A 25,047-nucleotide genomic window follows, 5' to 3' on the forward strand; every position below is an offset into this window, starting at 1 on the left:
AATGACCTTTCTTTATTAGATTTAAACGAGAATTTGACTTTTAATAGGACATAATGGAGAAAAATGATTCATGTAGCCGACCTCATGTAGTGGGATAAAGGCTTGTTGTTGTATTTTCTTGAAAAGTATTTCAATAAAAATTTATTAAAGTAAAAAAAAATGTTTTAAAAACCAATAAAAAAATACTCCAAATGAAAAATAAGTCAATTTGAGGCTCCAAATGGCATTATGTGCTGCACTAATTCTAATGCATTTTGTTAATTTTGTGACATAAATTTTGATAACTATTTAATAAAAGAATCAGAATTAACAGTTGTAGCTATTTGATAGAAAATCCCTATGCCATCCATATGAGTGATTTAATAAATATTTTGTAAAATATTTTTTAAATTAAATAAATGGATGCCTATTTAATAGCTGTTCTTGTGATCTTATTAAATATTTTGTATATCATTCTATTTAATGATGAGATTGTTTGGAAATAGATTCTGATAATTTTTTTTTTCAATATAATTGCAGTTTTTTTTATTTAAAAAGAAAAAGTCTGAATGATAGCAATCCAAAAGACTCAAAATCTGTTTCGGGCTGCTATAGATTTAATTGTAAAGTTATTGTTGAAAAATCAATTTAACAATTCTGGTTGAAAAAAATATTTTTTCTTCATATTTTGAAAAAATAATGAGAAAGTAATAAGAAAATACCAGCCAAATAAAATTATAATTATTATCTAAAAAATAAAGCATTGAAAAAATTATCCCCCTTATTTTTGCATTGATACTGGTTGATAAATAGTATAAATTAGGGAAAAAAATTAAATTAGTAAAATTTTGTTATATATATATATATAAGTTAATATTGAGCGTCAACCAGTATGGCAAATGAAAATATATTTTTGTATTTTATCTCGATTGTGAACATTACAAGTCTAATATTCGTTCAGGCTATTCACCCGAATAACAACCGAACTTCATCCTCACAATTGTCGGCCTTTTCAGATCAGAAAGAATATAAATAAGATATTCTTTTTTGATGTTAGAAATAGAGTTTGGTTGGAGATAAATTATTATTTTATATGATTGTTACTATATTTTGAAATAGAAAATAGATTTTGCAGTTGGAGATGTCCTAAGTCTTATAAACTTAGGCTTTGTTTGGGACAACTTTCATACTGCTTTTTAAAATGACTTTCTGATATAAAATTTTTAATTCAAAATATTTTTTACTAGAAAACTGTTTTATAAAATAGTAAAAAAGCCGCCCCAAACGAAGCCTAATATGAAGCCTTAGGTTTCGTGTGGGACGACTTTCTTACTGTTTTTTTTCTGATATAAGATTTTTAAATTTAAAAAAAAATTGTACTATAAAATTATTTTAAAAAATAATAAGAAAGATATCTCAAATAAAATCTGAATATAGTAAGCATATTCATTAACAGCTTGAGCAAGCATGATGAAATGATCTTTACGCGATCACGTGGATCTTTGATGGACTGTCCAAGCAAAGGATGTTCGAAAGCTTTTTAAAAAATAATTAGAAAATAATTTTTTAGCATAATTTTTTTTAAAAAAACTGCAAAAAAATAGTGACCCTTCCAAGGTTAACATTATACAATAGGATAATGAGTTGACATCATCATTAGCAAATGTATTGATCAATGTATCCAAAGAGTATAACAATATCAATCATAGAGAAGATGGCATCATTTTAGATCACAATTCACAAGAGAGTCGTAGGTTTTGCTTGGGACGACTTTCTTGCTGCTTCTTAAAACAACTTTTTTGTATAAAAATTTTTTGAAAGCAACAAAAAAGTAATTATCAAAGCTATCCCAAACAAAGCCCAAGTCAAAGAAGGATAATTGTTGCTTATGTTTTATAACATAAACTAAAATGAGCATTTGGCATGACACAACCCGAAAATCAGACTCGACCCGAAAACCCGATTTGAATCCGACTCAAATATTTTGGGTTAGGGTCAACTCATTTCGTAAACAAGTCGGTTTCGAGTTCCTAGATTTGACACATTTGAAAAAAATGAGTCAGGTTCGGGTTGACCTAGAAACTTGTTTGAAATGAATTGCCCACGTGTCGCATCCGAGTTGCCAGTGTGTCATGTTTATTGCCAATCGTCTCGTCCGTCGCATCGACTATCCATTGCCAGCCTGCACATCACGTCTACTGCCCATTGGCCCTGATGTCGGTGCGTTGTGTCGACAACCCGGCCGTCATGCCGTCCTACGTTTGCCTTCCCACAATGCCGTCCAGCCAAATCGGGTCAGGTCAACCTGAAAATCAGACGCATCAGGTTCGGGTCTGCACTTCAAACCCGTTTACATAACCGAGTCAGGTTATGGTCAACATGTTGAACTCGGGTCAATTCCGGCTCAACCCGAACCCGACTCGAAACTCAATTTTGACACCCCTAATCAACAGCACCAAACATGCATGGCCTTTATCATTATGGAGCTTCTTATATACATCAACATCCCCTACAACTATTTTAAGATCTTTTGAGTGTTAAAACTTTACAATTTTGATGTCAATAGATTCAAAATGTTGAGCCAATCCTCTTTATGGGGCGTCAAAATCACTATGAACTTCTCTCTCTCTCTTATTATTATTATTATTATTATTATTGAGGTCACCGACATAGAGAGGAAGGAAGGTGGAACAAGTCACATGGAGGGCAATGAGACAGTCATTAAAAAAAAGCATCAAGACATAACATAAAAAATGTCTCCCATCTTTCTTAAAAACCTAAAATAAATATCAAGAAAATGAATGAAGCCATAATGCCTTGAATTCATATAAAGGCAAGATTGCTTTATGGCAATTCTTTCCTGTTCTTATGTCTTGGAATCCATTTCTCACCAGCTATAAGACAACCCACATGTGTTCCATTTAATACATCAAGGACAAAATATAGTTGTGAGAATTCATTCCAAATTTTCTGTTCACAAGTAAAAGAGATGTTAAAGTTGCTCTTTTCATGTGAATTGGAGTCCTTGTGCCAAACCATGCAGCAAAATAAATAAGAAACTAAAAAAATAAAATAAAAACTCCGGAATTTAACGTGAAAAAAAAATTAAAATGAGAAGCCAACACAAAGTCTCACCACACTAAGGGGCTGTTTGGTAGCAGGATTTAGGCCGGATTTGAGGCGGATTTGAGCGAAATCCAGCCAAAGGGCCTAAAATGCAAAACCAAATCTCACGGCAAGTGAAATCCGGGATAGACGGAAAATTCCGCCGATTCGAGCGAAATCCGGGATTTCGGAAATCCTGTATTTTGCGGGATTTCCGAAATCCAGGCGCTAGAGTAAGAGCCCCTTGCATAAATCCTGCTTTATAGCCAAACAGTCACACATGATTTAATTGGATTTATCATAAATGTTACCAAACAGTTTTCAGGATTTAACCCCTCAGGATTTCGTAAATCCGGGATTTGGAGGATTTACGAAATCCTACTTAAATGAAATCCTACATTCTACCAAACAGCCCCTAAGAAATTCACTGAAAAAATGACAGAAATTATACAAATGTCTTCTCACTCTCTATATCTCTCTTCACTTCAAATTACAATCTTCAAATAAAATAGATTAAAACAATACACTAATTTCATCAAGAGACAAAACCCTTCAAGTGAATAAGAAGTCTAACTCGAAGTGTCGCGGTGCTATAATCTAGAGTGCCACAATGCTCCACCACTCTTTGTCCCTGAGTTTACCCTGTAGTGTCGTAGAGTTGCAACCTACAACACAGTGGCACTCCAATTTATAGCACTGTGGCACTCTGCTCTTTACCTCTAACCTAAGACTACAACATTGTAGCGCTTTAATTTACAGTGGTGCAACGCTGTACACTAAAGATGTACATTGATTAAAGAACCGGATTCCACAAATTCTAACACAAATAACTAAAAATGCCTTAATTTAAGCATCCTAGAACAGAGCAGATTGACTAAATTCAATTAAAGAATGCTTCTGATTTGTTTATGCAATAAGAGTTGAGGTTGAGACTTAACAAGCACAATTATTTAAGAGACAAAAGCCCTTCACACGTACTTTGGGAATAAGAGCCTCAATATTTTACTATGATATGATTCCAACTTGTGTACCTTTCAGCAAACTTAATATACTTTATTGCCTTGCAGTAGCAGCAGTAACACGAACTTCTGAACTTTATTAATAGATTGCTAAACATAGCAGGAGAAATCTAAATGAGGGGAAACAAGATAATAAGGGCGATTCACATGCCATGAATGCAAATTTGCTATGTGAAAACTCCATAGAAGTATCAAGGCCTACATAAATACATGACTTCCATTTGAGATTCACAGACCTATCAACTTTGAATTACTGAAGATTTAGGCTCCATTTGGGACGACTTTGTTTCTGTTTCTTAAAGTAGATTTTTTAGTAAAAAAAAATAAAAATTTTATATAAAAAGTTGTTTTAAGAAGCAATAAGAAAACCGTTCCAAAAAAAACCTTAATAACTCACACCATAGTTGATAGAACTGGATAAAAAAATAAGGATTCGTAAAGCCGACCCCGGCCAATGGTGATGATCATGATGATATTCACAAATCTACCAGGTAGCACATAATTGAATTATTCTAGTACATTCAAGCTTGTCTTCATAGGCAGGTACACTCGTTAAACTGTAAGTGAAATTCCAAGTGAACATCAAAATTTTATGGGGAAAAAAATAGAAGATTTGAAAGAATCTGAAGCATCTAACAGATCTGAGAATAATTATATCTACACCACCAAAGCTTGCTTCTAAATTCACCCTTTCTTACCTTCATTGAATGTAATGGATCGATAGCTCCATCCACCCTTCTGCTTGTAAAAACTCCTTCCATGCCAATATTCACCACATGTTCAACTTACTCAACCTGCTCACCTATCAGATCAAGCCCAACCAACAGAAAAGAGATACCTTGAAAGAGCAAGAAGTAGAAATGCACGCCTTGAGCCGAGAGCAAGCTGCGAGCCGCAGCAGTTAGAAGAAGAAAGGCCAAGGCGAGCTCTTTCCGATAGATTCTATTGTGCTTCTTCTTTGGTTGTTTCTTCAGCTTTGTTGCTACTTCATTGGTGATGATGGAGTCGAGATCAGGAACAGAATTGGCACGATGGAGTTTTGGATCCTTCCCAGACAAGGCTGCAAGGTCGCCCTCAGAAGAACGACCAGATTTCTTAGTAACTACCCATTCGTAAGCACTACCGAGCTGAAAAAGGCCGGAGATCATGGCATTGAACTTTGTGACTGACATAGTGTTCTCAAACAGGAGGTAGGGGACAATGAACGGGAAAGATCTCGGAGCAGGGAGGATGTTTAGGAAGGACATTGTAGCTGGGATGTAGCAGACGACCCAGGTAGGGAGTTCAGCTTCAGGCACAAACATCGTCATGGGGAGAATGATGCAGAACAAGGTGAATGAATAGAATGGCAGGATGAGCTTCCGGAGGAGAAAAAAGAGGAAGATGAGGTTGGCCTTCTTCCAGAATGCAATCTGCATTATATCAAGTTCATCACATATGATTAGTACGAACTGTAAGGCAACAAAGACTGATGAAAAATGCATGCTGAAGAGAGTTGAATGTGTTTCAGTTTTAGTTCAAAATACAATATTTCAAAATTCAAAATCAGTCGGATTGCAAAATTTTCATACTAGCTTGATAGAGTTTCAATAGTTTTGCCAACTTCAAAATTCAGTGTCCATTGTAGTTTCAGTTATTACCTTTTTATCATATAAAATATTACAAAAGATAACTTTTAAGCAATTAGATAAAAAAGAGTATCCACATTAGAAGTTTCATTCAAAATATAGGAGTTTCAACTTTAAACTATACTGATACAACTGTTTTTGAAAAAAGTAAAATATATTAAAGAGCTTTAGATTGGCTTCAATACAGCAACAACAACATCAAGCCTTTGTCCCATTACGTGGGGTCGGCTATATGAATCCTTTTTCTCCATTGTGTCATATTAAAAGTCAAATTCTTGTTTAAATCTAATAAAGAGAGATCATTTCTAATATTTTCTAACAAAGTCTTTTTAGGTCTACCTCTACCTTTCTTAATGTAAGTCAAATCTAATACATTTACTTTCCTAACCAGGCCATCATAAGGCCGTCATTTTATATGACCAAACCATCTAAGGCGACTCTCTATAATCTTATCTTCCACTTGCGCTACTCCAACCTTTTCATAAGAGTTCAAAAAAGGCCACCATGCTAACATAGGTATTTCATCATCAGGACTAGGTTACATACAATCTCAAAGAATTCAGCATTATCGACAGCAAAAGATGAGTATCTAGGATGAGAAAACCAGTAAAAATGAAATGGAGGTGCAAGTTAAACCAATTTAAGCTTCAGTGCATTCCGCATTCAAGCCAAAATGGAACAGATGAGTAAAAAAGGTATTTTGTTCAGCAAGATGGACCAGAACTTAGCAATAGCTGTGAGTTAAATAAAAAATCCTTAAAAAAGATGGTGGTTGCCATAATTAGCAGGAAAATAAAGGTGTAGAAAGTGATATGAGACAACAAACATGCCTGTGGCTTTCAGTATTCAGATGACAAGACACTCACACACGTCTATATTTATTTAGATCCTTCATTAAGTTTTCATCAATGGTAATTCAACCAATTATCAACGGATAGAGACAACAAACTTACTATTTTGTTCCTGTTATTTATGGTTTTCCGCAATTAGGTATCAATTTATGCAGAAACCAACTGAATATATAAGAAAAGTAGAAAAACTAAAAGCAGAAAGTTTATTTTAAGAACAGTTCATCCAAAAGAATCGGTCAGATTTTGTAAGAGCTTAAACAATAAACACCAGTTAGAAACTGACAAAAACCTCTAAATAGCTACTTTTATAATTAGAAAACCATCATTGAGACATTTGTTTGGCACCAAGATTCTACTAACCAGCCAAATGGTTCTCGGTTAAAATGGCCATGGAAAAGGTAAGATTTAAATACATACCACTTTATTTCATGCTATTTATATATCTAACACAAAAAACATTAATATTATATGCTTACCACCCATAGAACAAATTTGAGTTCATGGAATGAAATATTAAAATTTATAGGATGGTATGAATGGTACAAATGAATTATAAGAGTGATATATTTGATAATAAAGTTGTGTATGGATGGTAGACATATAATATTAATGTTTTGAGTGTTAGATATGTAAATAGCATGAAATGAAGTGGTATGTCTGTAAATTTCCCTAAAAAGAAACAAAGAAGAGTTTTTTGGAGACATTTAGGCCAATTAAGGCAAAATCATTAAGACCCGAACCTAATACCTCTTGGCTTGGCTGGTAGCCAAAGCTCCCAACCAACAGACCAAGGTGAGCTGCGTTAAAGTTGAAAAATAGGTCTAGAAGGTTCACAGCTGTCATAAAAAAATAAATGAAATTTTAAATTGGAAATTTTCAAAATGCATACCTTGGATCTGATAATATCTGGCAAACAAAGCCTGAACAACTGCATTGGCCCGGAATGCCACCGGTGCTGCTGCTTACGGTAAGCTTCAAAGGATTCTGGCAATTCACACTGACACTGCAAAAGGAAATAATTTGAAGCAAGATTCAAATCCCTAAACCCTAAACACTTAAAAATGCTAACAAATTATGCAAAGAAACACATGAGTTGTACTGATACCTCTACATCATTCAAGAAGATAAACTTCCAACCCTTGAGATGCGCGCGAACTGCAATGTCCATGTCCTCAACGGTTGTCCTCTCCAGCCATCCACCGACATCCTCCAATGCTTTAATTCTCCAAACTCCAGCAGTTCCATTGAACCCAAAAAAGTTGAGAAAAATCCCATTCACCTGCTGCTCCACCTCAAAATGGAAGCAAAGATTGATGTTTTGAAGCCTGGTCAACAAGTTCTCATCTTTGTTAATAAAAGACCACCTGGCTTGTACTAATGCGAGCTCGTCATTATCCTGAAAATCACACCAGCAGAATTTTCAGCTGAGGAAGATTTCAACCCAAACGACAAAGCAAATGGCAAGAAGTTATCGAACCTTGAAATGAGGAACCGTTCGCTTCAAGAAATCCGGAGTGGGTTGGAAGTCGGCATCAAAGATGGCGACGAATTCATAGTCCCTCACATAACTACAAGTCATAGCTGATTTTAAATTTCCGGCTTTGTAGCCATCTCTGATGACCCGGTGGCGGTAGATGATTCGAACGCCAGTTTGTTCCCACTTTTCCACCTCCTCCCTAATGAGGGCCTGTGTTATCAGATCATCAGAATCATCCAAAACCTGGATGACCATGTTCGATTTCGGCCAATCAAGGTTACAAACTGCAGCGATAGATTGCTGGTAAACCTACAAATGGAGAGAGCCAAGGTGAACAATTCTAAAGAAAGAAATATTCAATGCACATTTTGTAAATTTTGTCTTTTGCAAGCCTACCTCCCTCTCATTGCACATGGGTATCTGGATGAGAACCATGGGGATGTATTTCCCTGCTTCGACGTCTTCTTTAATGGGTTTGGTAACAGGTTTGATCCCCTTGAAGCGGATCCAGAAGCAGCCGAGGCAGAGAACGAGGCGGTCGGCGCTTTGAATCAGGAAGAGGATGACACAGGCGTTGGCGAGGAACTGAAGAGGAGGAGCTATGTACTCTGCGCGAAAGCTGACCCAGCCTCCATAAATGGAACCGAAAAGGCTCCGAACCCCTAAAGATGGAAGCTTGAAGCTATGGAGGTCAGGGGCGGAAATGTGCCAGCCTTTTACATAAGCCGCAATCTCGAACGCGAGGAGGCAGATAGAGAGCCAAAGGAAGATTTTGATGCTGAGGTAGAAGCGGCGGCGCAGAGCTGGGCTTTCGTCGGAGTCGGAATCGGTTCTTCCAGATATGACACGGCGGCGAACCGCGGAGGCGAGGCCGACGACAGCAGAGGCAAGCGAAGTGAGGCAGCCGGCCGCGCGGTGTGCTTTGAGAAGGAGAACCCAAGTGATCTGCTTCGCGTTTTTCCCCTTTCCGCCTTTCCGTGCGCCCGCAAACTCGTCGCCAACGGATATGTCTTCGTCGTCGTCAAGAGAGGAGATCTCCGAAATAGACCAGTTGGGGTTCTCCATTTTCACGATTACAGGGGTACCCCGTTGGCTCTCCTTTCCCCACCAATCGAACAAGGGAGCCATTGAAGCGGAATTTATGAAATAAAAAAAAACGGACAAAATCAAGCAAATAGGCGAGCGTCGAACAAAAAGACGGCAAAGATCCAAGCTTTGCCTTAAATCTAGCCACAGGAGTTTAAACCCCTAAAAAGCAAGATCTCGGCTTTCCAGTTTCCATCCGTGGATGAACAAATTGAACACAATGCAGTAATGCGCCTTCTCGTATCCCACTCATAGCCGTCAAGCTCTCATCTTTCTGTCGGTCGCCGCTCGGAGAATCGCTTCAAATTTCTTCTTGCGCTCATCCTCTGCTTTTATTGCCCTCAATAAAAAACCAACCAAACCAGCACACAGTACCGAATAGCTCGAGAAGCCTTCTTTAAAATAGAGGTACAAAACAAGGGCAAACAAAGCAAGGAATTTCCCTCATTTACCACCAACCTAAAGGTGATTATGCAACTGCTTAATGCTAGTTACTCAGAAAGCGACGCCCTTACAGCTGGAGATTGATGGCGATGGGAGATCGATCAAAGGCCCCTCACGAAAAAATTTTAAGCTGATTTAGGGTTTAAGAAGAAAATTAGGTAGAAATGACGCCAGGGCAAATCATTGAATCCCCGGCGAGCTTCTCATGATTCTTCTACGGATTATCCAAAGAAGACCAAAAAAATTAAACTTTTTTACAAATTTTCAGAAAACAGGTGAAGCAGAGGTAAAGGTGCCAATGGGTCCGCGAGCTTCAATGGAGGAGACGGATATAGAGACGAGAAAATCTATCGACCGTACGCTTTTCTCTTCTAAATCCCCCCAAAAAAGAAATATAAACCATGTAATGCGCTCAAAAGGTAATTACTCACTAATAACATGCTGCCACGTAGATTTTTAGGCTGGTATTTTGATTTTTTATAAATTATAATTACAGCGTAGAAATTTCTGTTGTCCACTCCTTCACCGGGTGTAAATAGAAATTTGCAGCGTGGTCAGTTGCCCTTGGATTTCATTGATACACGTGTCGATGCCTAAGTAATTTACGATAAAAATTTTTCCGAATCTTACAGAAATCAAATGCGTCGGATCGGGTAATAGTCGTCTGACTTCGTCAAGTTTTTCGTGCGGAGGACACCGACATAGTTTCGCAGAGATCGGTGAGTGGCAGTCGCGTAAATTTGTTAATCGTTTAACAGGAAGCATTGGAGATAAGGTTCGGCGGGGCCCAAGTTTCCGTATGATATTTCCATGCGGAGCCACCGCATAGTACTTGTGATTTCTGATTTTCTTTTATGTTAAAAAAAAAATTATGAACATTGGGTGAGTCCCAAGATCGAAAAAGTTTGGTAAGTTGGTAGAATTCAAAGGGTAAAATAGTAATTTTACACTGATTTGTATTTTAGAAATTTTAGGAGGGACAGGCTTAAGGTTTAAAACTTTGGCTTCAAACTCATTATAAAATTATAAGCTCCGGCAGTTGTTATAGCTTTGTCGTTTAGCGATTTAGCATTGCTTTAGGATTCGATTATTTTTTATTATTTAATATAAAATTATATTTAAGATATGAAAAAAATGTATATAGTTGATATAATACCACAAAGTTTTAATGTAACTCAGTGATCAATTTCTTGCTTTATTGACTATGCAAAAGTTTTGATAAAATTTAATTTAAAATATATGAATTTTTGACATTTTTTTATTTCATGCGAAATTTTACTAAAAGCTTATTATGCAATAGAAAATTTACATCGCTAGAGTAGAAGTTTTATATTAAACTTTTGATTAAAATTCAACTCTCATAAATAAAACTTGTAAGAGGCCAAAAAAAATTTAACATGAAAAATCCGAAAATGAACATAACCATGAGATTTGACATAGTTGAAAAGTTCACTATATATTGAAGAGGAAAGGACTATTTGAGAACAAATGCATAATTTCCCATATATGGATTAAATGAAGATATTCATAGATGGAGACTTAGTACCCAACGATAGGATTGGATCTTGACTGGAGTCTGGAAATGGGGGCGGTAATTGCTAGTTGTGGTCAATGCTCATTGGTGGTGATGACGGTTGGTGGTAGCCGTCAGTGACAATAGTTGGTGGTCGTCAACGGTGATAAATAGAAAATGCTAGAGATCTCAATAGTTCCCTCAACTATTGGCCCTTCGTATGTGCAGATAATGAGTCTCCATTTATAAGCTTTTCGAGAGAATCATTTTAATAAATTTGGTTAGAATTCAAAAATAATCTATCGTAGTGTCCATAGTGATTCCCTGGATCAAAAAGTGTTTGCTTAGAAATTAAGTACCTTAATATTGTTGGAATTAAGTGATCCAGGGTCATTGAATTTGTTTTATCAAGTCGTTTGATTTGACTATAAGCATATCTAATTTATAGATCATTTGGTCATGCAATTAAAGCCTAAACTTTCAATTATACATTAAGTGTTTTGATTTCGTCTCATTTAGGCTAGCATTGGAACACTATTGATATCATTGGGCTCGTTTTGTCGAGATGTTCGCTTCAATTATACATTTGCGGAAATTTGAGCCTAGATAATCCTGAATTTAATTCGGGAAGTTTTTAATTTAAACTTTGCCTCAATATTCATATCAATCATGCAAATTTTTCATATACATATCAAAGCTAAATGAATCATTTTTGTTTTGATCGAAACTCTCAAAATGAATCATTTTAGTTTTGATCGAAACTCTCAAAATCAGATGAAAATGTGTTCATATCTAGCACAAAGTTACAAAAAAAAAAAAAAATTGGCATTTATATAAGGATTTGGGTGGCAGCAGCCTTGTTTGGGCTGCTGAACATGATAAGAATGTGAATAAAAATTATTTCAAGCATACTATCTTTATATATATATATATATATATAAAGTGAATTTGTTGGTGTTAAAATTAAATTTAGAAATAAAATCTAATCTAACCTTTGATAAAATATTGTCTCTTTCTAACTTTGAAATAAATGAAAATCACAAGTAGAAATATTTTCTTCCTTAGAATATGATCATCATTTTTTAAATCACTATAACACATATCTAAAATTTGCATGTTCATTTTCTAATTTTAAGTATTTGTTTCTTAATTTTAATATTATTTATTTACATAAGTGAAAGCAACTTCTAAGGTTTTATTTGGGACGGCTTTCTTAGTGCTTCTTAAAGCTACTTAAAAAAAAATTGTACTAAAAAACTACTTTAAAAAACATTAAGAAAGCCGTACGTCCCAACGAGGCCTAAGCTTACGCATATAAAATTTCATTCACGCATACAAGTTTTAGAATCCTACTCTTTAGTCATTGGGCATGCATGTATGTGCATCTTTCTCCACATTTTTTGGAAGTAAAGTTCTGTTCTGATAATAAGATTTGGTTCTTTTTTTTTTTTTTTTTTTTTTTTTTTTTTTTTTTTTTTCTTCTTGTATTATCTCCTTCTCATCCTTTTCCTCCTCTGCCTTTGTTTTTTAATAAACAAAATATGAACAATCCTAATTTATGTGCATAGGCTTCTAAGAATGAAAAATATATTATTCCATATTAAAGTATTGGCAGTTCTAATCATATAAGCTTTGATTTATTATTTTAAATACCTTACTTATCTTTCTTTAGTATGAATCATAATCTTCTATATAGGTTATCTAATTTTAGATTTTATTTGGAATAACTTTTTACTATTTTTTAAAGAAACTTTTTATTATAAAAATTTTTAGATTAAAAACTTTTATACTAAAAAACTATTTTAAAAATTAGGATCTTGGCAGCTCCCTTACTGCTTCTTAAAGCAGCTTTCTAATAATAAAGATTTTGAGAGATTATGTCTGGCTTATTTGCGTGTATATTCATTGATGGATTAGAGAGGATATATGGACCAACCTCTTCGTAGCCTAGGAAAGCCTGGAGCATGCCCAAAAGAGAGAACATAGTAAACAAAACTAAGCTTCTCTTCTAATTATAAAGGCATAGATATCTCTCTTCATGATAGTGGTTTAATTTCATGAATTGAGCATAAAAGGATGGTGGTGCATGTAAACTTATTTATATATTCCTATTTTTATATAAACTATTTATTTTAATATAATTTTATAGAAGGAGATGGTGGGCAAGACCCTATAATAGTAAAGCTACACCTATCGAAGAATATCAAACCAACAATGAGTTATTTTCCAATCTCAATATGTTTATGCAAGCATAAATATTTCATAATTATATTGTTATTTTATAAATAACATTATTATTAATCTTTTATAGGATGAGTGCATATACTTCATAGAATAAGAAACTTCAAGTTCTATATGAGAGGATTTTTAAAGTTTATTATCTCAATAGTTAGATTTTAGATTATGGAGAGAAATGAAGAAAAATTTAATTTATGGAGTAGGAATCTAAAGGCATAGCTTATGTTGCCTAAACCTTTCTTACCTCTTATCGCAACTTTTTTTTTTTTTTTTTTAACGATTTTCTTACTGTTTTTTAAAACAGTTTTCTAGTGAAAAATTAAAAATTTTGTACTAGAAAAATTTTAAGTTGTAAGAAATTTGTCCCAAACGAAGCGAAATGATCCTCCAACAAGTTTCTATGATGAATAAGGATTTTCAAATGCGCATGATTTTGTGCATGATTATTATTTTTTATTATAAAATGCATTATGTAATTATGTAAATTATAAATTATTTAAAGCTAAATGGATGAAAGAACTCATAGAGCTATATTTTTTTGGCAGAAAATTTTCTAGAATTTGGGAAAAAGTTATTACAAATTGCAAACTTACATGATGATAAAGATTTTTATGAAGAGTTTAATGAATTTGATAAGGAATTTGATGATGATAAAGATGAGAGATAACATTTAAATATTATTGATAGTGAGTCATATGGTAAAAGGTTGAGCAATTAAGTATAAGCTCTTAAATTTTAACATAATTTGATAATTATCACTCTCTTTTACTTTTAATGTAATAATAATACACTCAATTATCGTACATAATCATTGTTTGTAGACTGTTGCGTCCTGGAGTATTCGCGACGGTAGAGAAATAATTAGTTTAACGTCTTAGCATTGTACGAAGATCCAGCACACAATCAGATAAGAGAGAGGGTGTAGCATTCATAAGAGACACCAGAGTTTTTACATGGAAAACCCCTAAAAAGGGGGAAAAACTATGGGGTCTGGCCCAGATTGAATGAATCCGCTAGTATTTGCAGTCGATTACAAATGAGGCCCTTCTTAGGGAGTAGGACTTGGCTTGATGTTACAAATGTATGTCATATATAGCGCATTACATGGTGGGAGTTACAATAATCAACATAGACATGTTTATTTGGTTGGAAGGGACATTGTCGACGATGGAGGTCGGAAGGACCGTAGTCGGCAAGAGACAGAGGTCAGAAAGACCGTTGTCTGGCGATGTAAGTCGGAAGGACCGTAGTCAGCAGGAGACAGATGTCAGAAAGATCGTTGTCTGTTGATGGAGGTCGGAAGGACCATAGTAGGAAACGGATGTCAGAAGGACCGTAGTCGGCAGGAGATCGGGGTCAGAAAGACCGTTGTCTGTTGATAGAAGTCGAAAGGACCATAGTAGGTGACGAAGGTCAGAAGAACCGTAGTCGGCAGGATACCGGGGTCAGAAAGACCGTTGTCTGGAGATGGAGGTCGGAAGGATCATAATTGGCAGGAGACAAAGGTCAGAAAGACCGTTGTCTCTTGATGGAGGTCGGAAGGACCATAGTAGGCGATGAAGGTCAGAATAACTGTAGTCGGCAAGAAACCGAGGTCAGAAAGATCGTTGTAGTAGGGCGGTACTCTGGTAGAACTCTAGGCATCAAATGGTGGCCCAGCAGAAGTCTAGGCCTCAGGTGGTGTCCTGGTGGAGCACAGGGCCTTAAGTGGCGGTTCGGCGGAGGTGAGGGCCTCAAGTTGTGCTCCGGCGGAGCAACAACGTCAGGCGGTGGACTGGCAGTGGACCGTTAGTGGTCCGGCGGAAGTCCGGCGATGGTCGAGGAGGAGCTTCTTCCTTGTCTTCTTCTTTCTTCTCTTCTTCTCTTCTTGCTTCCCCCTCTTTCAAGAGGAATAAGAAGTCTATTTATAGATTTATGGAGTGGCATGACCCATAAATAGGTGAGTGATCAAGGGTAAATGGGGAGTGGTTAGATGGACGGCCGATATTGAATCCTTTAATTATGCACCGTTCGTCAGACAATAGAAGGCCTTAATGATGTTGGAATTCAGTGATCTTGAGCTCGTTGGATTCGTCTCGTCGAGCCGCTCAATTTGATTATAAGCACGTCATGTTTGGAAACCGTTTGGTAACCCAAATTGTGGTTTGAATATTCTAACAGCTCTTCGGGTCCTTGATTTGTACTCATTTGGGCTCGGATTGAGTCAAATTTTGTGTCGTTGAGTTCATATTTCCGAGACGCTCAGTTCGACTGTAAGTTTGCTGAAATCGGAGTTTGGATGGTTCCACTTTTAATTTTGAAAGTTTCCAACTTGATTTTGCATCGAGATTCGTGCCCGATCAAGATAATTTTTTGACGACGTATCATAGACAATTATTATAAAAAAAATGAAAAACATTTAGCTTATTTATTACGTAACTTGTTGTATTTGTAAACTTAAAATTTATTTGAGATGACTATAACTTTTTATAAAGGTGATTATAATATTAATATGGAGAAAAAATATTTTTTGAAAAGTTGTAATAGAAAGCAGCCTACTGCCACAAAAATTTTCTAAAAGCAGTTAAAAGCAATGACCAAATATAAACTGTGGTTAAAGTTTAAAAAATAAAGCAATAAGAAAGTTGTTCCAAGGCTTTGTTTGGGATGATTTTTTTACTGTTTCTAAAAACAGCTTTCTAGTGCAAAAATTAAAACTTTTGCACTAGAAAGCTACTTTTAGAAGCAATAAGAAAGTCATCCCAAATGAAACCTTAGGTTTTGTTTGAGACGGTTTTTTTGTTGCTTCTTAAAGTAGCTTTCTAATATAAAAATTAAAATTTTTGCACTAAAAAGCTGCTTTAAGAAGTAGTAAAAAAGTTGTTTCAAAGGAAACCTTAGCCTATTTGGAATCATTTTGTTTTTTTTTTCCAAAATAAAGTTTATAAAAACAAACATAAATAATTAGCTGTAGTTGTTTATTTTCAGAGCCACTAATGGTGCTTAATTATTTTGTTCGGTATTAGCAGATTTGATCTGTAGCTTGAAAGTTGATAGCATATTTTTTCCCTCATTCTATAGTTATGAGGAGCAGCGAATGGTGCAGAATTTTATAAGGACGATTAGCTGTAGTTGCTGGAGAATTTATTAGGTGCCGTATATGGGGCTTTACACATGCAATATTCATAAGGTTAATTTATATATTATAATCTCTCTCCTGAAAGAGATATGCATATAATATAAATTATTAGGGTCTCAATAGAAGAATGATTTGCACATGACAATGCAATAATATATTATAATGAAAAATAAATAAATAAATAAATTATAATATATAATGATATGCACATGACAACAGTAGATCATTATGGGAAAATATTGAAAAAATAATAATGTTTTATTATTTTCTATTTTGAAGAAGAAAGCATTAAATGAATTTCTATTTAAGGTTAAAAAATAATGTAATAAATAATTATTAAAAGTTTTTAATAGAGGGACTTTTTGTTTGTTGGATTGTCTCATGGGGATGCAAGTTTTAAATCAATTAAAATAGAGCTCATATTGCCCCGAAGTTGATTCTAAAAGTTTTTAATTTAAAATTTGTGTCACGATATGTGCTTGATTTGACGGATTTTTTGGTGAATTATTTACCTATATTTTATAATATTAAAATCTTCTACTTTGAAAAAAAAATTGAATCTTAAAAGCTCTTTAACATAAAATTAAAACCTACCCTCGAGCCCTTGAGCTAAGTAAATTTACCTAGATAATAATTTCACTCTTCATTTTGCTAAGATTTGTAGTAGGGGTGTCAATTTCGGGTCACGGGTCTGGTTCGGGTCGAACCCGGAAATAACCCGGCACTATTCGGGTCAACCCGAACCCGACCCGTTTTTACAAACGGGTCGATTTACCGGACCCGAACCCGACCCGCTTTGGGTTCGGGTCAACCCGACCCGACCCGCGGACACGGCAAGGCCGGGATTAGCTTCAGCGCGGCAGCAGCGTCCGGCGGCAGCGGGCAGCGGTGTCCAGCGGCCACGATGTCCGGCGTCCAGCGACATCGACATCCGGCGGCAGCATCATCCCGGGCAGCGGTCACGCGATGCAGGGCTCGCTGCACAGGTGGATGTGCAGGATGTGGTCGGAGAGAGACCACATGAGTGCAAGGCGCGGGCGCGAGCTTGTGGCGTTTGGACGCGGGCTGGAGGCGCAGGGCGCGGGCACTGAGGCGCAGGGTGCTGGTGGATGCACAGGGCGCGGAATCCGGGCTAGGGGTGCTCGGGGATTGGCTGCGTTGGACGCAGTGCGACAGGATATCTGTCGGGAGGTGAAGCTTGAATGTCGGTAGACGTTTTTTGGCGGAGGAGACCGACATGATCATTCTTTGGCTGTTCTATCAAGAACAGTGGTTATCTTTTGTTTTTGTAAATCTAGGCTCAAGGTGGAGATTGTTGTGTATTTGTTCCTAGATTTAGGATTGTTTTAGTTTAGGTTTCTTGTTTTGGCATTTGTAGCCATGTGTGGAGCTATTTGTATAGCTCTTAGGAGTCTTTAAATAAGGGTTTTTAGGCTTGTAATAGGCAGCCATGGAATAAAAGAAATTGCATAGTTTGGCTCACCGGCTCTCCCTCTCCTCTCTCCCTCTCTTGATCTTGCAAGAAGAAGATCAAGCAAGATCTTCCTCATTTGGTATTCAACATTTACCTATATAATAATTTCACTCTTCATTTTGCTAAGATTTGTAGCATGATTTTTGTCATAATAAAAATATATGCTATGTAAATATTATTGTAAGACGACTTTTGCAGGGGTTAGAAAGTTAGAAAGTATTGTTTTTTAAAATTTTCAACATAAATTATTATTTTGATTTTTGGGAGATTTTTTTTTTTTTTTATGTTCAAATGTTGAAATTATGATGTGTTTGAGTTTGATGAATTTTTACAATCAAACAATTGATTAAAACATTCTATATTATGTAATTGTAAAAAATAAAAAATACAAAACTCTCTTCAAAATAATTTAAGATATTTTTATATCTAACATTAATAAGTTGAGGTACCTTAACCCTAAGTTATTTAATCACTTATGATAGGCTAGTTTAGTGGACTTATCACAATCATGTGAGGATGCACTTTTGGCCAAAGTGACCTCACTACACACATTGGGTATTGTGATAGGCATGACCTTAGATATGGTTAATTTAGGATGGGATTTAATTAAGGACTTATATGCTAAAACTGAAGTACTATGATGATACATAGCTTAAATTGGCTTGTTGGTTTGAAGCTTAAGCTATCAGCCAAAAGGTTTTGAGTTCAAGTCTCGTGTATGTGATGTGTGTATGAGCTTGTCTTAATTGGTCTAAATGTCCAAAAAAATCATGATGATTGGAATAAAAATTGGATACATGGAGTGCATACTATATATACTTTTTTTTCTAAATATGCAAGCTGGGGCACATTTGTCTAAGAATTATATGTTTCTTCTTTGATTTTAGATTATGGTGTCCTTCTAGACAATATAATTTATAATTACGAATAAAAATCTTTAGTCAGGATGAGTTATTTATCTCAATATGTAGAACTAAAACTTAATGACTTAGGTCAATGAATATATGAAATGTTGATTAGGGTATGTCTAAATTTTCTTGAATTGCTTACTAGTACCAATTAACTAAAACTTTCTTTTGATTTAAATTGGGGTCATTTTTTGATAAATTATTGAATTAGAGGTTGTGTTAGAATACACAAGTGTGCACGTGCACATAAACACATACAGAGAGAGAGAATTCTATCTTAGCCTTAAATGGTGACCCATATATAGTTTTTTTTTTCATAACTAGGGGAAACCACAACTAACCCATATATAATTTAAAGAGTGAAATGAATGAGAAATACTTGACCTTTTACTTTAAAATACAATTGTAGAAAACAAAAAACATAATGTTTTTCCTTATTAAAAATTTATGTTTTTTTTAGCCTTGACTTATAATTGGTCAATCTTCTCAAAAATTGAAGAAGGTATCGTTTTATAAGGGCATGATCAAGGGAAGATTCCTTATTGTGATGGAGTAAGAAATCTATAGGATTGAATTTTAATTATGATGAAGGAAGATAAAAAAGCATTCAATATCTTATATGAGGTGCAAGTTAAGGCTTCGTTTAAGACGATTTTCTTATTGTTTTTTAAAGCAACTTTTTAGTACAAAAATTAAAATTTTTGTATAAAAATATTTTAAGAAGCAGTAAGAAAGATGTCCCAAACGAAGCTTAAATAACATGAATAAAATAGATTGAATGAATGTTTTGATTATTTTTGCCAAAATTCTCAATAAATTTTGAGTTATTTAATTTAGATAACTCAATAAAAATAAGAAAATATAATAATACAACTTATTTAAAGGTTATGATTGAGCAAAAAAATAAATAAAATTAATTTTTTTTTTCACTCTAACTCATATTTTTATTTAAAGAAAATAAAAAATAAAAATAAATATGACTCCCCATTCCAACTGTAAAGTTACTGATTATTGATCGGATAAAAAGGAATTTTATTGAAAAATAATAATTTATTTGAATTTTACTGCCACGAAAGCTCCAGCATTTAAGTTCGCTCACCAACCAACAAACGAAGCACACGTGTAACTTCAGGACAGCAACAATAACGTAACTAGTTCGATTGATACTTCGACTCTTCAATGTCTACCTACAGTTGATGGACGGGCAGCTGCCCGCCTGCCCGCTCGATAAAATTTAATTAAAAGTTCATACCCACCCCAAGGGCAAATTTTGCGTCCGGTGTCCGGATTCGTCCGGACATTAATTCGGTGTCGCCATGTCACCCAAATACACCGAATCTCGATATATTTGGGTGATATGGCGACACCGGATTGGATATCTGGACATCCAGTGACCGAACACAATAATTCGCCCACCCCAAGAGAGATAGAGAAGGGGCGTTGCCCATTTGGCCTCCCTCTTTCTCTTCCATCCTTTTTAGTATTGTTTGGAACTTTGGTTTGAAAGAGTATCTCAAATATTAGGATTTTAATGATATTAATATTTAGGATAATAAAAGAAATTTAGAATACATTATTAAAATATTTAATATTTATCATCAATTTAGAAATTATCAAATTTGACTGATTTATGAATATACTGTAATATTTTTTTGTCATTCTCATCCACTCCAATATAGTCTAGGGGTGTCAATTTCAGGTCACGAGTCGGGCTCGGGTCGAACTCGGAACTAACAGGCACTATTCGGGTCAACTCGAACTTGACCCGTTTTTGCAAATGTGTCGATTTTTCGGACCCGAACCTGACCCGCTTAAGGTCCTAGTCAACCCGACAAGACCCGAATAACCCTGGACCAACCAAAAAGATTTTGGTTTTTGGGTTAAAAATGGGTCAATCAGGTAAAAACAGGTCAGTCATAGGTTCCCGAGTCAAAATCAGGTTTTCGGGTTAATTTCAAGTTACTAGGTCAAACCGACCCGATTTTTAAAACGAGTCGATTTGCTGATTCCAAACCGGAGCTAGGTTGACCATAACCCAAAATTTTCGGGTCCGATTCGAGTGGGGTTTTCGGTTCGTGTTAAATATTGACACCACTAATATAGTCAACCCCATGTAGTGTGATAAGTATTTGTTGGTGTTCTCATTGTCATAGTCGACTCTATTGTCGTCTGCTATGATCGCCAACTGTTGCCATTGCCATTCATGTACCACCACCACCAACATCAACACCAACAACAGCCATTCTCTGCTTGCCTGCGGCAACCAGCTGATATCGCCGCTATACTCATTGGGTTTTATACAACATTTATTTTACTTCATGAAATTTTGTAGTTCAATATTAAATTTAAGACTAAATATAGCAAAAAAAAACACAGTAAAACGTCTTCATTAATTCAAAAAATTAAACACAGTTTACCAAAACAAACATCCAACAGCTTTCTGTTGGGTTTTACGCAACTGTCAAGAAGCCATAGACACCATACTCCACAGTCCACGCGTTTCTTTTACTGAGCCAACCATAAAAATGGTTTAAGTTGACTCATTGATGAATAATTACATTAATTTAGTCTACTTTTTGTCATAATCTGTTCATTAAATATATTTTCAGCATGACTATTTCTTAAGAAAATGAGCTGGAATTTTTTTTTTTTGATTTTTTTTCCTTTAAAATTTATATACAGATCATAAAATTTATATACAGATCTCCAAGATATTTTTGATCTTTTCAAACAAAAGTTTAGGTCCCTTTGCTATGGAGAGTAACGATCTATTTAAAATATTTTATGAGTGTCATTTTGATGAATTTCAATAAATTTTCATTGCACTGTTGGGGAAGTAAATCACTTAGCGAACGCAAAAAAGAAAGAAAAATGCAAAGAAAGAAAGACCTACAGGATCTAATATGGAAAAACTCGAATTCGGTAAAAAACTACGAAGCCACTCAACACCATGAATTCACTAAGAAAACTTGAGAGAAATAGTATATATCTCTTATCTCTCTCTCCCTTCTTATCTCTTTTAACTCTTGCACCGTTCTCTATGAACAAACAAAAGGAAAAAATAAAAAACCACCAAATGATCCAACCCTTAATGAAAAAGGAGAAAAAAACTGGCAACCCATCTCGCAACACTGAAGCGCCAGGATTTGGAGTGTCACAGTGCGCACCGTTCCACTCTCTGTCTATCTCCAAGCAAACTTTACAACGCTGCACGCTCAAGTACATAGCACATATATAGCATTGTATGGTTGCACATAAAATATTTCGAGACCCAAACCCAAGCAAGAGGACCACCCTCTACAACCTACAAACATGCACGACTGATGAAATTAAGGTCTGAGGTACCAGCACAAAAAGATTGATCAACATATTCCACGCAAAACTAACATGCACTCTAACAAATTAATTATATTGAATCATCTGATTTTAGACTATTCATTTAACATTTAAGTTTTTGATTACTTAAAATTTAGTTATCTTGAGTTGTTTGATTCGTCTCATCGAGCTACTCAATTTGAATATAATCATACAAATTATCAAGATGGTTCGACCCTTCAATCAATACTTTGAAGCTTCCAACTTTACTTCAAGTGCTTGATTTGGGCTTATCAAATCAGATCAATTTTGATGTTGTTAGCTTCATCTTGTCAAGAATCTCAGTTTGAGTATAGGATTGTCAAATTAGAATTATGATGATTCTCAAAATATTTTATTAGAAATAGTGCATCAATATCCATATGAATTAGGTGAATTTTTTTGGGACATATGAATAATAAAATTACTTTTTTATTTTAATGATTAGCTGAAAAAAAATATTATTTTATTAAATTAAAAATGAATTGGTACTTAATTAAACTTTAAAGATGATAAATAACAATTACCCATATTAAAAAAAAATAAATAAATAAAATTATTAGCCAAAAGCTCCTAAGGAAATCTTTAGTGTGTAAATTACTAAAGCTTCGTTTGGAGATTTTTTTATTAAAAAATTATTTTAAAAAGCAGAAAAAAACCGTCCCAAATAAAATCTAAAGTTAACAAAAATGTCATAATGTATAGAACAAAAGTAAATTTAAAGTTTAAACGCACATTATAGCCAGTGCCTGCCCGGCCCGCATACAGGATGTTGGTGGGGCCCGCTACCGACAACACCCGGTCTGGGTCCGGTTTGACTAGACCATCTGTCCCAGGCCGGTTCACAAGGATAATTCATCTGCACGTGCAGGTAGCCATCTTTGATTTACGACACCTGCGTGTATTTGATGTTTAATCTTTTTTATTTGTAGATTAATATAATTAATTAGATTCAATTCGTAAAATTAGAAAATCAAACCGGTAAAATGTTTTTTCATACTAAATTTAATCGAATTGAGTTTTTGTTCTATCAGTTCAATTTAATTCTAAATGAACTCAAATTGATACTTAACTGAAAATTGCTTTTTTAGGGCATGAAACTTGGGACATATTCAAGTTGAATATTTTCAAAAATAAATATAGGACCATCAAAACTTCAATTTCACCAATCTTATAATCAAACTGATTGTCACGAAGAGACGAACCCAACGACGTCAAAATGATCCAATCCGAGCCGAAATGGGTCCAAACCAATGGACCGAAGTGTATTTGAAATATTTAAAGCATTAATTGGATGACCAAATGATCTTCATATATGGCATGCTTATAATCGAATCAAGCGGCTCGATGAGACAAATTCATTGAGCTCACTGAATTCTGACATCGTTAGGGAACTTAAATGATTACTGATCATTATGAGCCGTTCGATAAAGCACTCAGAATTTGCCCTATGCCTTCTCCTTATTTACGGTGCATACCACTCTAAAAAATCTATCAATAGAACCCCACTTCCCACATAAAGGTGAGGATTGAACTTTTGCAAGCTTGAAGCCTTTGATTGGAAATTAGAAAGAGCTATAAGGCTTGAAGGATCTTAGAGTTCTACCCAAGCGTTGCTGTCGACGAACTTCCATCGCAACCGTCGGAACAATGCCAGACCGACGATCATCGTCAGACCACTGCCTGTTTGCTGACGGTCATCAAACCACTAACCGCTATCTGACCTTCGATCGGGCGCCTACTGCCGTTGAATCTTCTCCCCGTCACTGATCATCAGCAATTTACGATTGACTACGATCCATTTGGCCACCGTCGCTCGCCTACTGCGGTCCCTCCAACAACCATTATGGCAGCTAAAAAAATATAAAAATAAAGATTTGAAATTAAAATGGGAAAGATTTGAAATTGTATGTTTTGAACTCATTTTCATATGTTTGGAAGTCTTTTAATGTTTGAAAATGATCGTGTGTGCTGTAGAATAAGTATCAAGGGTTTGGAATGAATTTTTGTAAAATATGAAAAATGATACTATTTGAGCGTCATAGTGCTGGGTGTCCAAGTGCCTTGACATTGCTACAATATCAAACACCAAATAGTGACATTACATCAGGGGCAGAACCAGCCTTAATTTTTAGGGGGGGCAAAATTATAAAAAGATAAAAAATATATTTATAACAAAATTTAAAGGTTCTTTCCTCTTTAGATAACGTTCCATTTGATATAACCTGTGAAAAAAATTGTTCTTTAAAAATGGTTAATGAAATCTTAACATAATTGTGGTTGGTTCCATAAATTCTTCGATTAGCTCATTGTTAATTTCATTTTAATATGAAGGAATGTGAAGAGTTACACAAATTTGAGCAAAAATCTTAACAAAAATCTGAACAAAAAAGATGAATTGGGGGCATTTCTCGAAAAGAACTCAACTTAAAAAGAAAACTCTAGAAGTTAATCTGAACAAAAATTGATGGAAATTTGTCTTTCATCTTAAAACTCAAGATTTACTTAAACTAACATTGTTAATCATATTGAAATGAACATATATCCTTTAAGTTAAATGATTCCTGAGAAGCAAATAAATCGTATTGCATGAAAAATGCCTAAAAATTGAGGGCAAAATAAACAGGTTAATTGAGCTCACAATAAGTGAAATCCAACAAAACAACTAAATATAATTGCAACTCACTTTTGATTTTTGAAACCAAGATTTGAATGCTTTATGTGAAACAATTTGTGCTTGGCCTTCAAACTAACTGTGCATCAATCTTTAAGTCAATGGATACAGGATACTTCAAACAATTTGTGAAACTGTGTTTGTAAGTAATGAGAGGAAGAGCGGCAAGAAGAACAGGA

At 35.0% G+C, this 25,047-nt stretch overlaps 1 protein-coding gene across 2 annotated transcripts; it reads right to left on the reverse strand.

The window, feature by feature from the left end:
• Nucleotides 1-4,535: 4,535 nt before the first annotated feature.
• LOC110115451 (probable xyloglucan glycosyltransferase 9) lies at nucleotides 4,536-9,938 on the reverse strand. Of its 2 annotated transcripts, XR_003702848.1 has the most exons (6): nucleotides 8,456-9,938; nucleotides 8,060-8,368; nucleotides 7,688-7,978; nucleotides 7,472-7,585; nucleotides 4,802-5,515; nucleotides 4,536-4,660 (listed from the first exon to the last, which is right to left on the reverse strand). XR_003702848.1 is itself a non-coding variant. In XM_020848683.2 (5 exons), exons 1-5 carry the CDS (start codon nucleotides 9,185-9,187, stop codon nucleotides 4,889-4,891), a joined length of 2,073 nt encoding a protein of 690 aa, XP_020704342.1. In that variant the 5' UTR covers nucleotides 9,188-9,938; the 3' UTR covers nucleotides 4,536-4,888. The 2 variants fall into 2 exon arrangements, 1 of the variants encoding a protein (XP_020704342.1); XM_020848683.2 differs by having other exon boundaries at nucleotides 4,536-5,515.
• Nucleotides 9,939-25,047: the final 15,109 nt, after the last annotated feature.

The sequence above is a fragment of the Dendrobium catenatum genome, unplaced genomic scaffold (genome assembly GCF_001605985.2).
Source record: "Dendrobium catenatum unplaced genomic scaffold, ASM160598v2 fragScaff_scaffold_1483, whole genome shotgun sequence".
Taxonomy (NCBI): domain Eukaryota; kingdom Viridiplantae; phylum Streptophyta; class Magnoliopsida; order Asparagales; family Orchidaceae; genus Dendrobium; species Dendrobium catenatum.

What these genes read in the sequence shown, in the direction of transcription:
- LOC110115451 (XM_020848683.2), bottom strand. Translation starts at nt 9,187, where the DNA reads ATGGCTCCCTTGTTCGATTGGTGGGGAAAGGAGAGCCAACGGGGTACC. An exon ending in CCATGTGCAATGAGAGGGAG is followed by an intron (nt 8,369 to 8,455) that starts GTAGGCTTGCAA and finishes CTCCATTTGTAG; the next exon opens with GTTTACCAGCAATCTATCGC. An exon ending in GAACGGTTCCTCATTTCAAG is followed by an intron (nt 7,979 to 8,059) that starts GTTCGATAACTT and finishes TGTGATTTTCAG; the next exon opens with GATAATGACGAGCTCGCATT.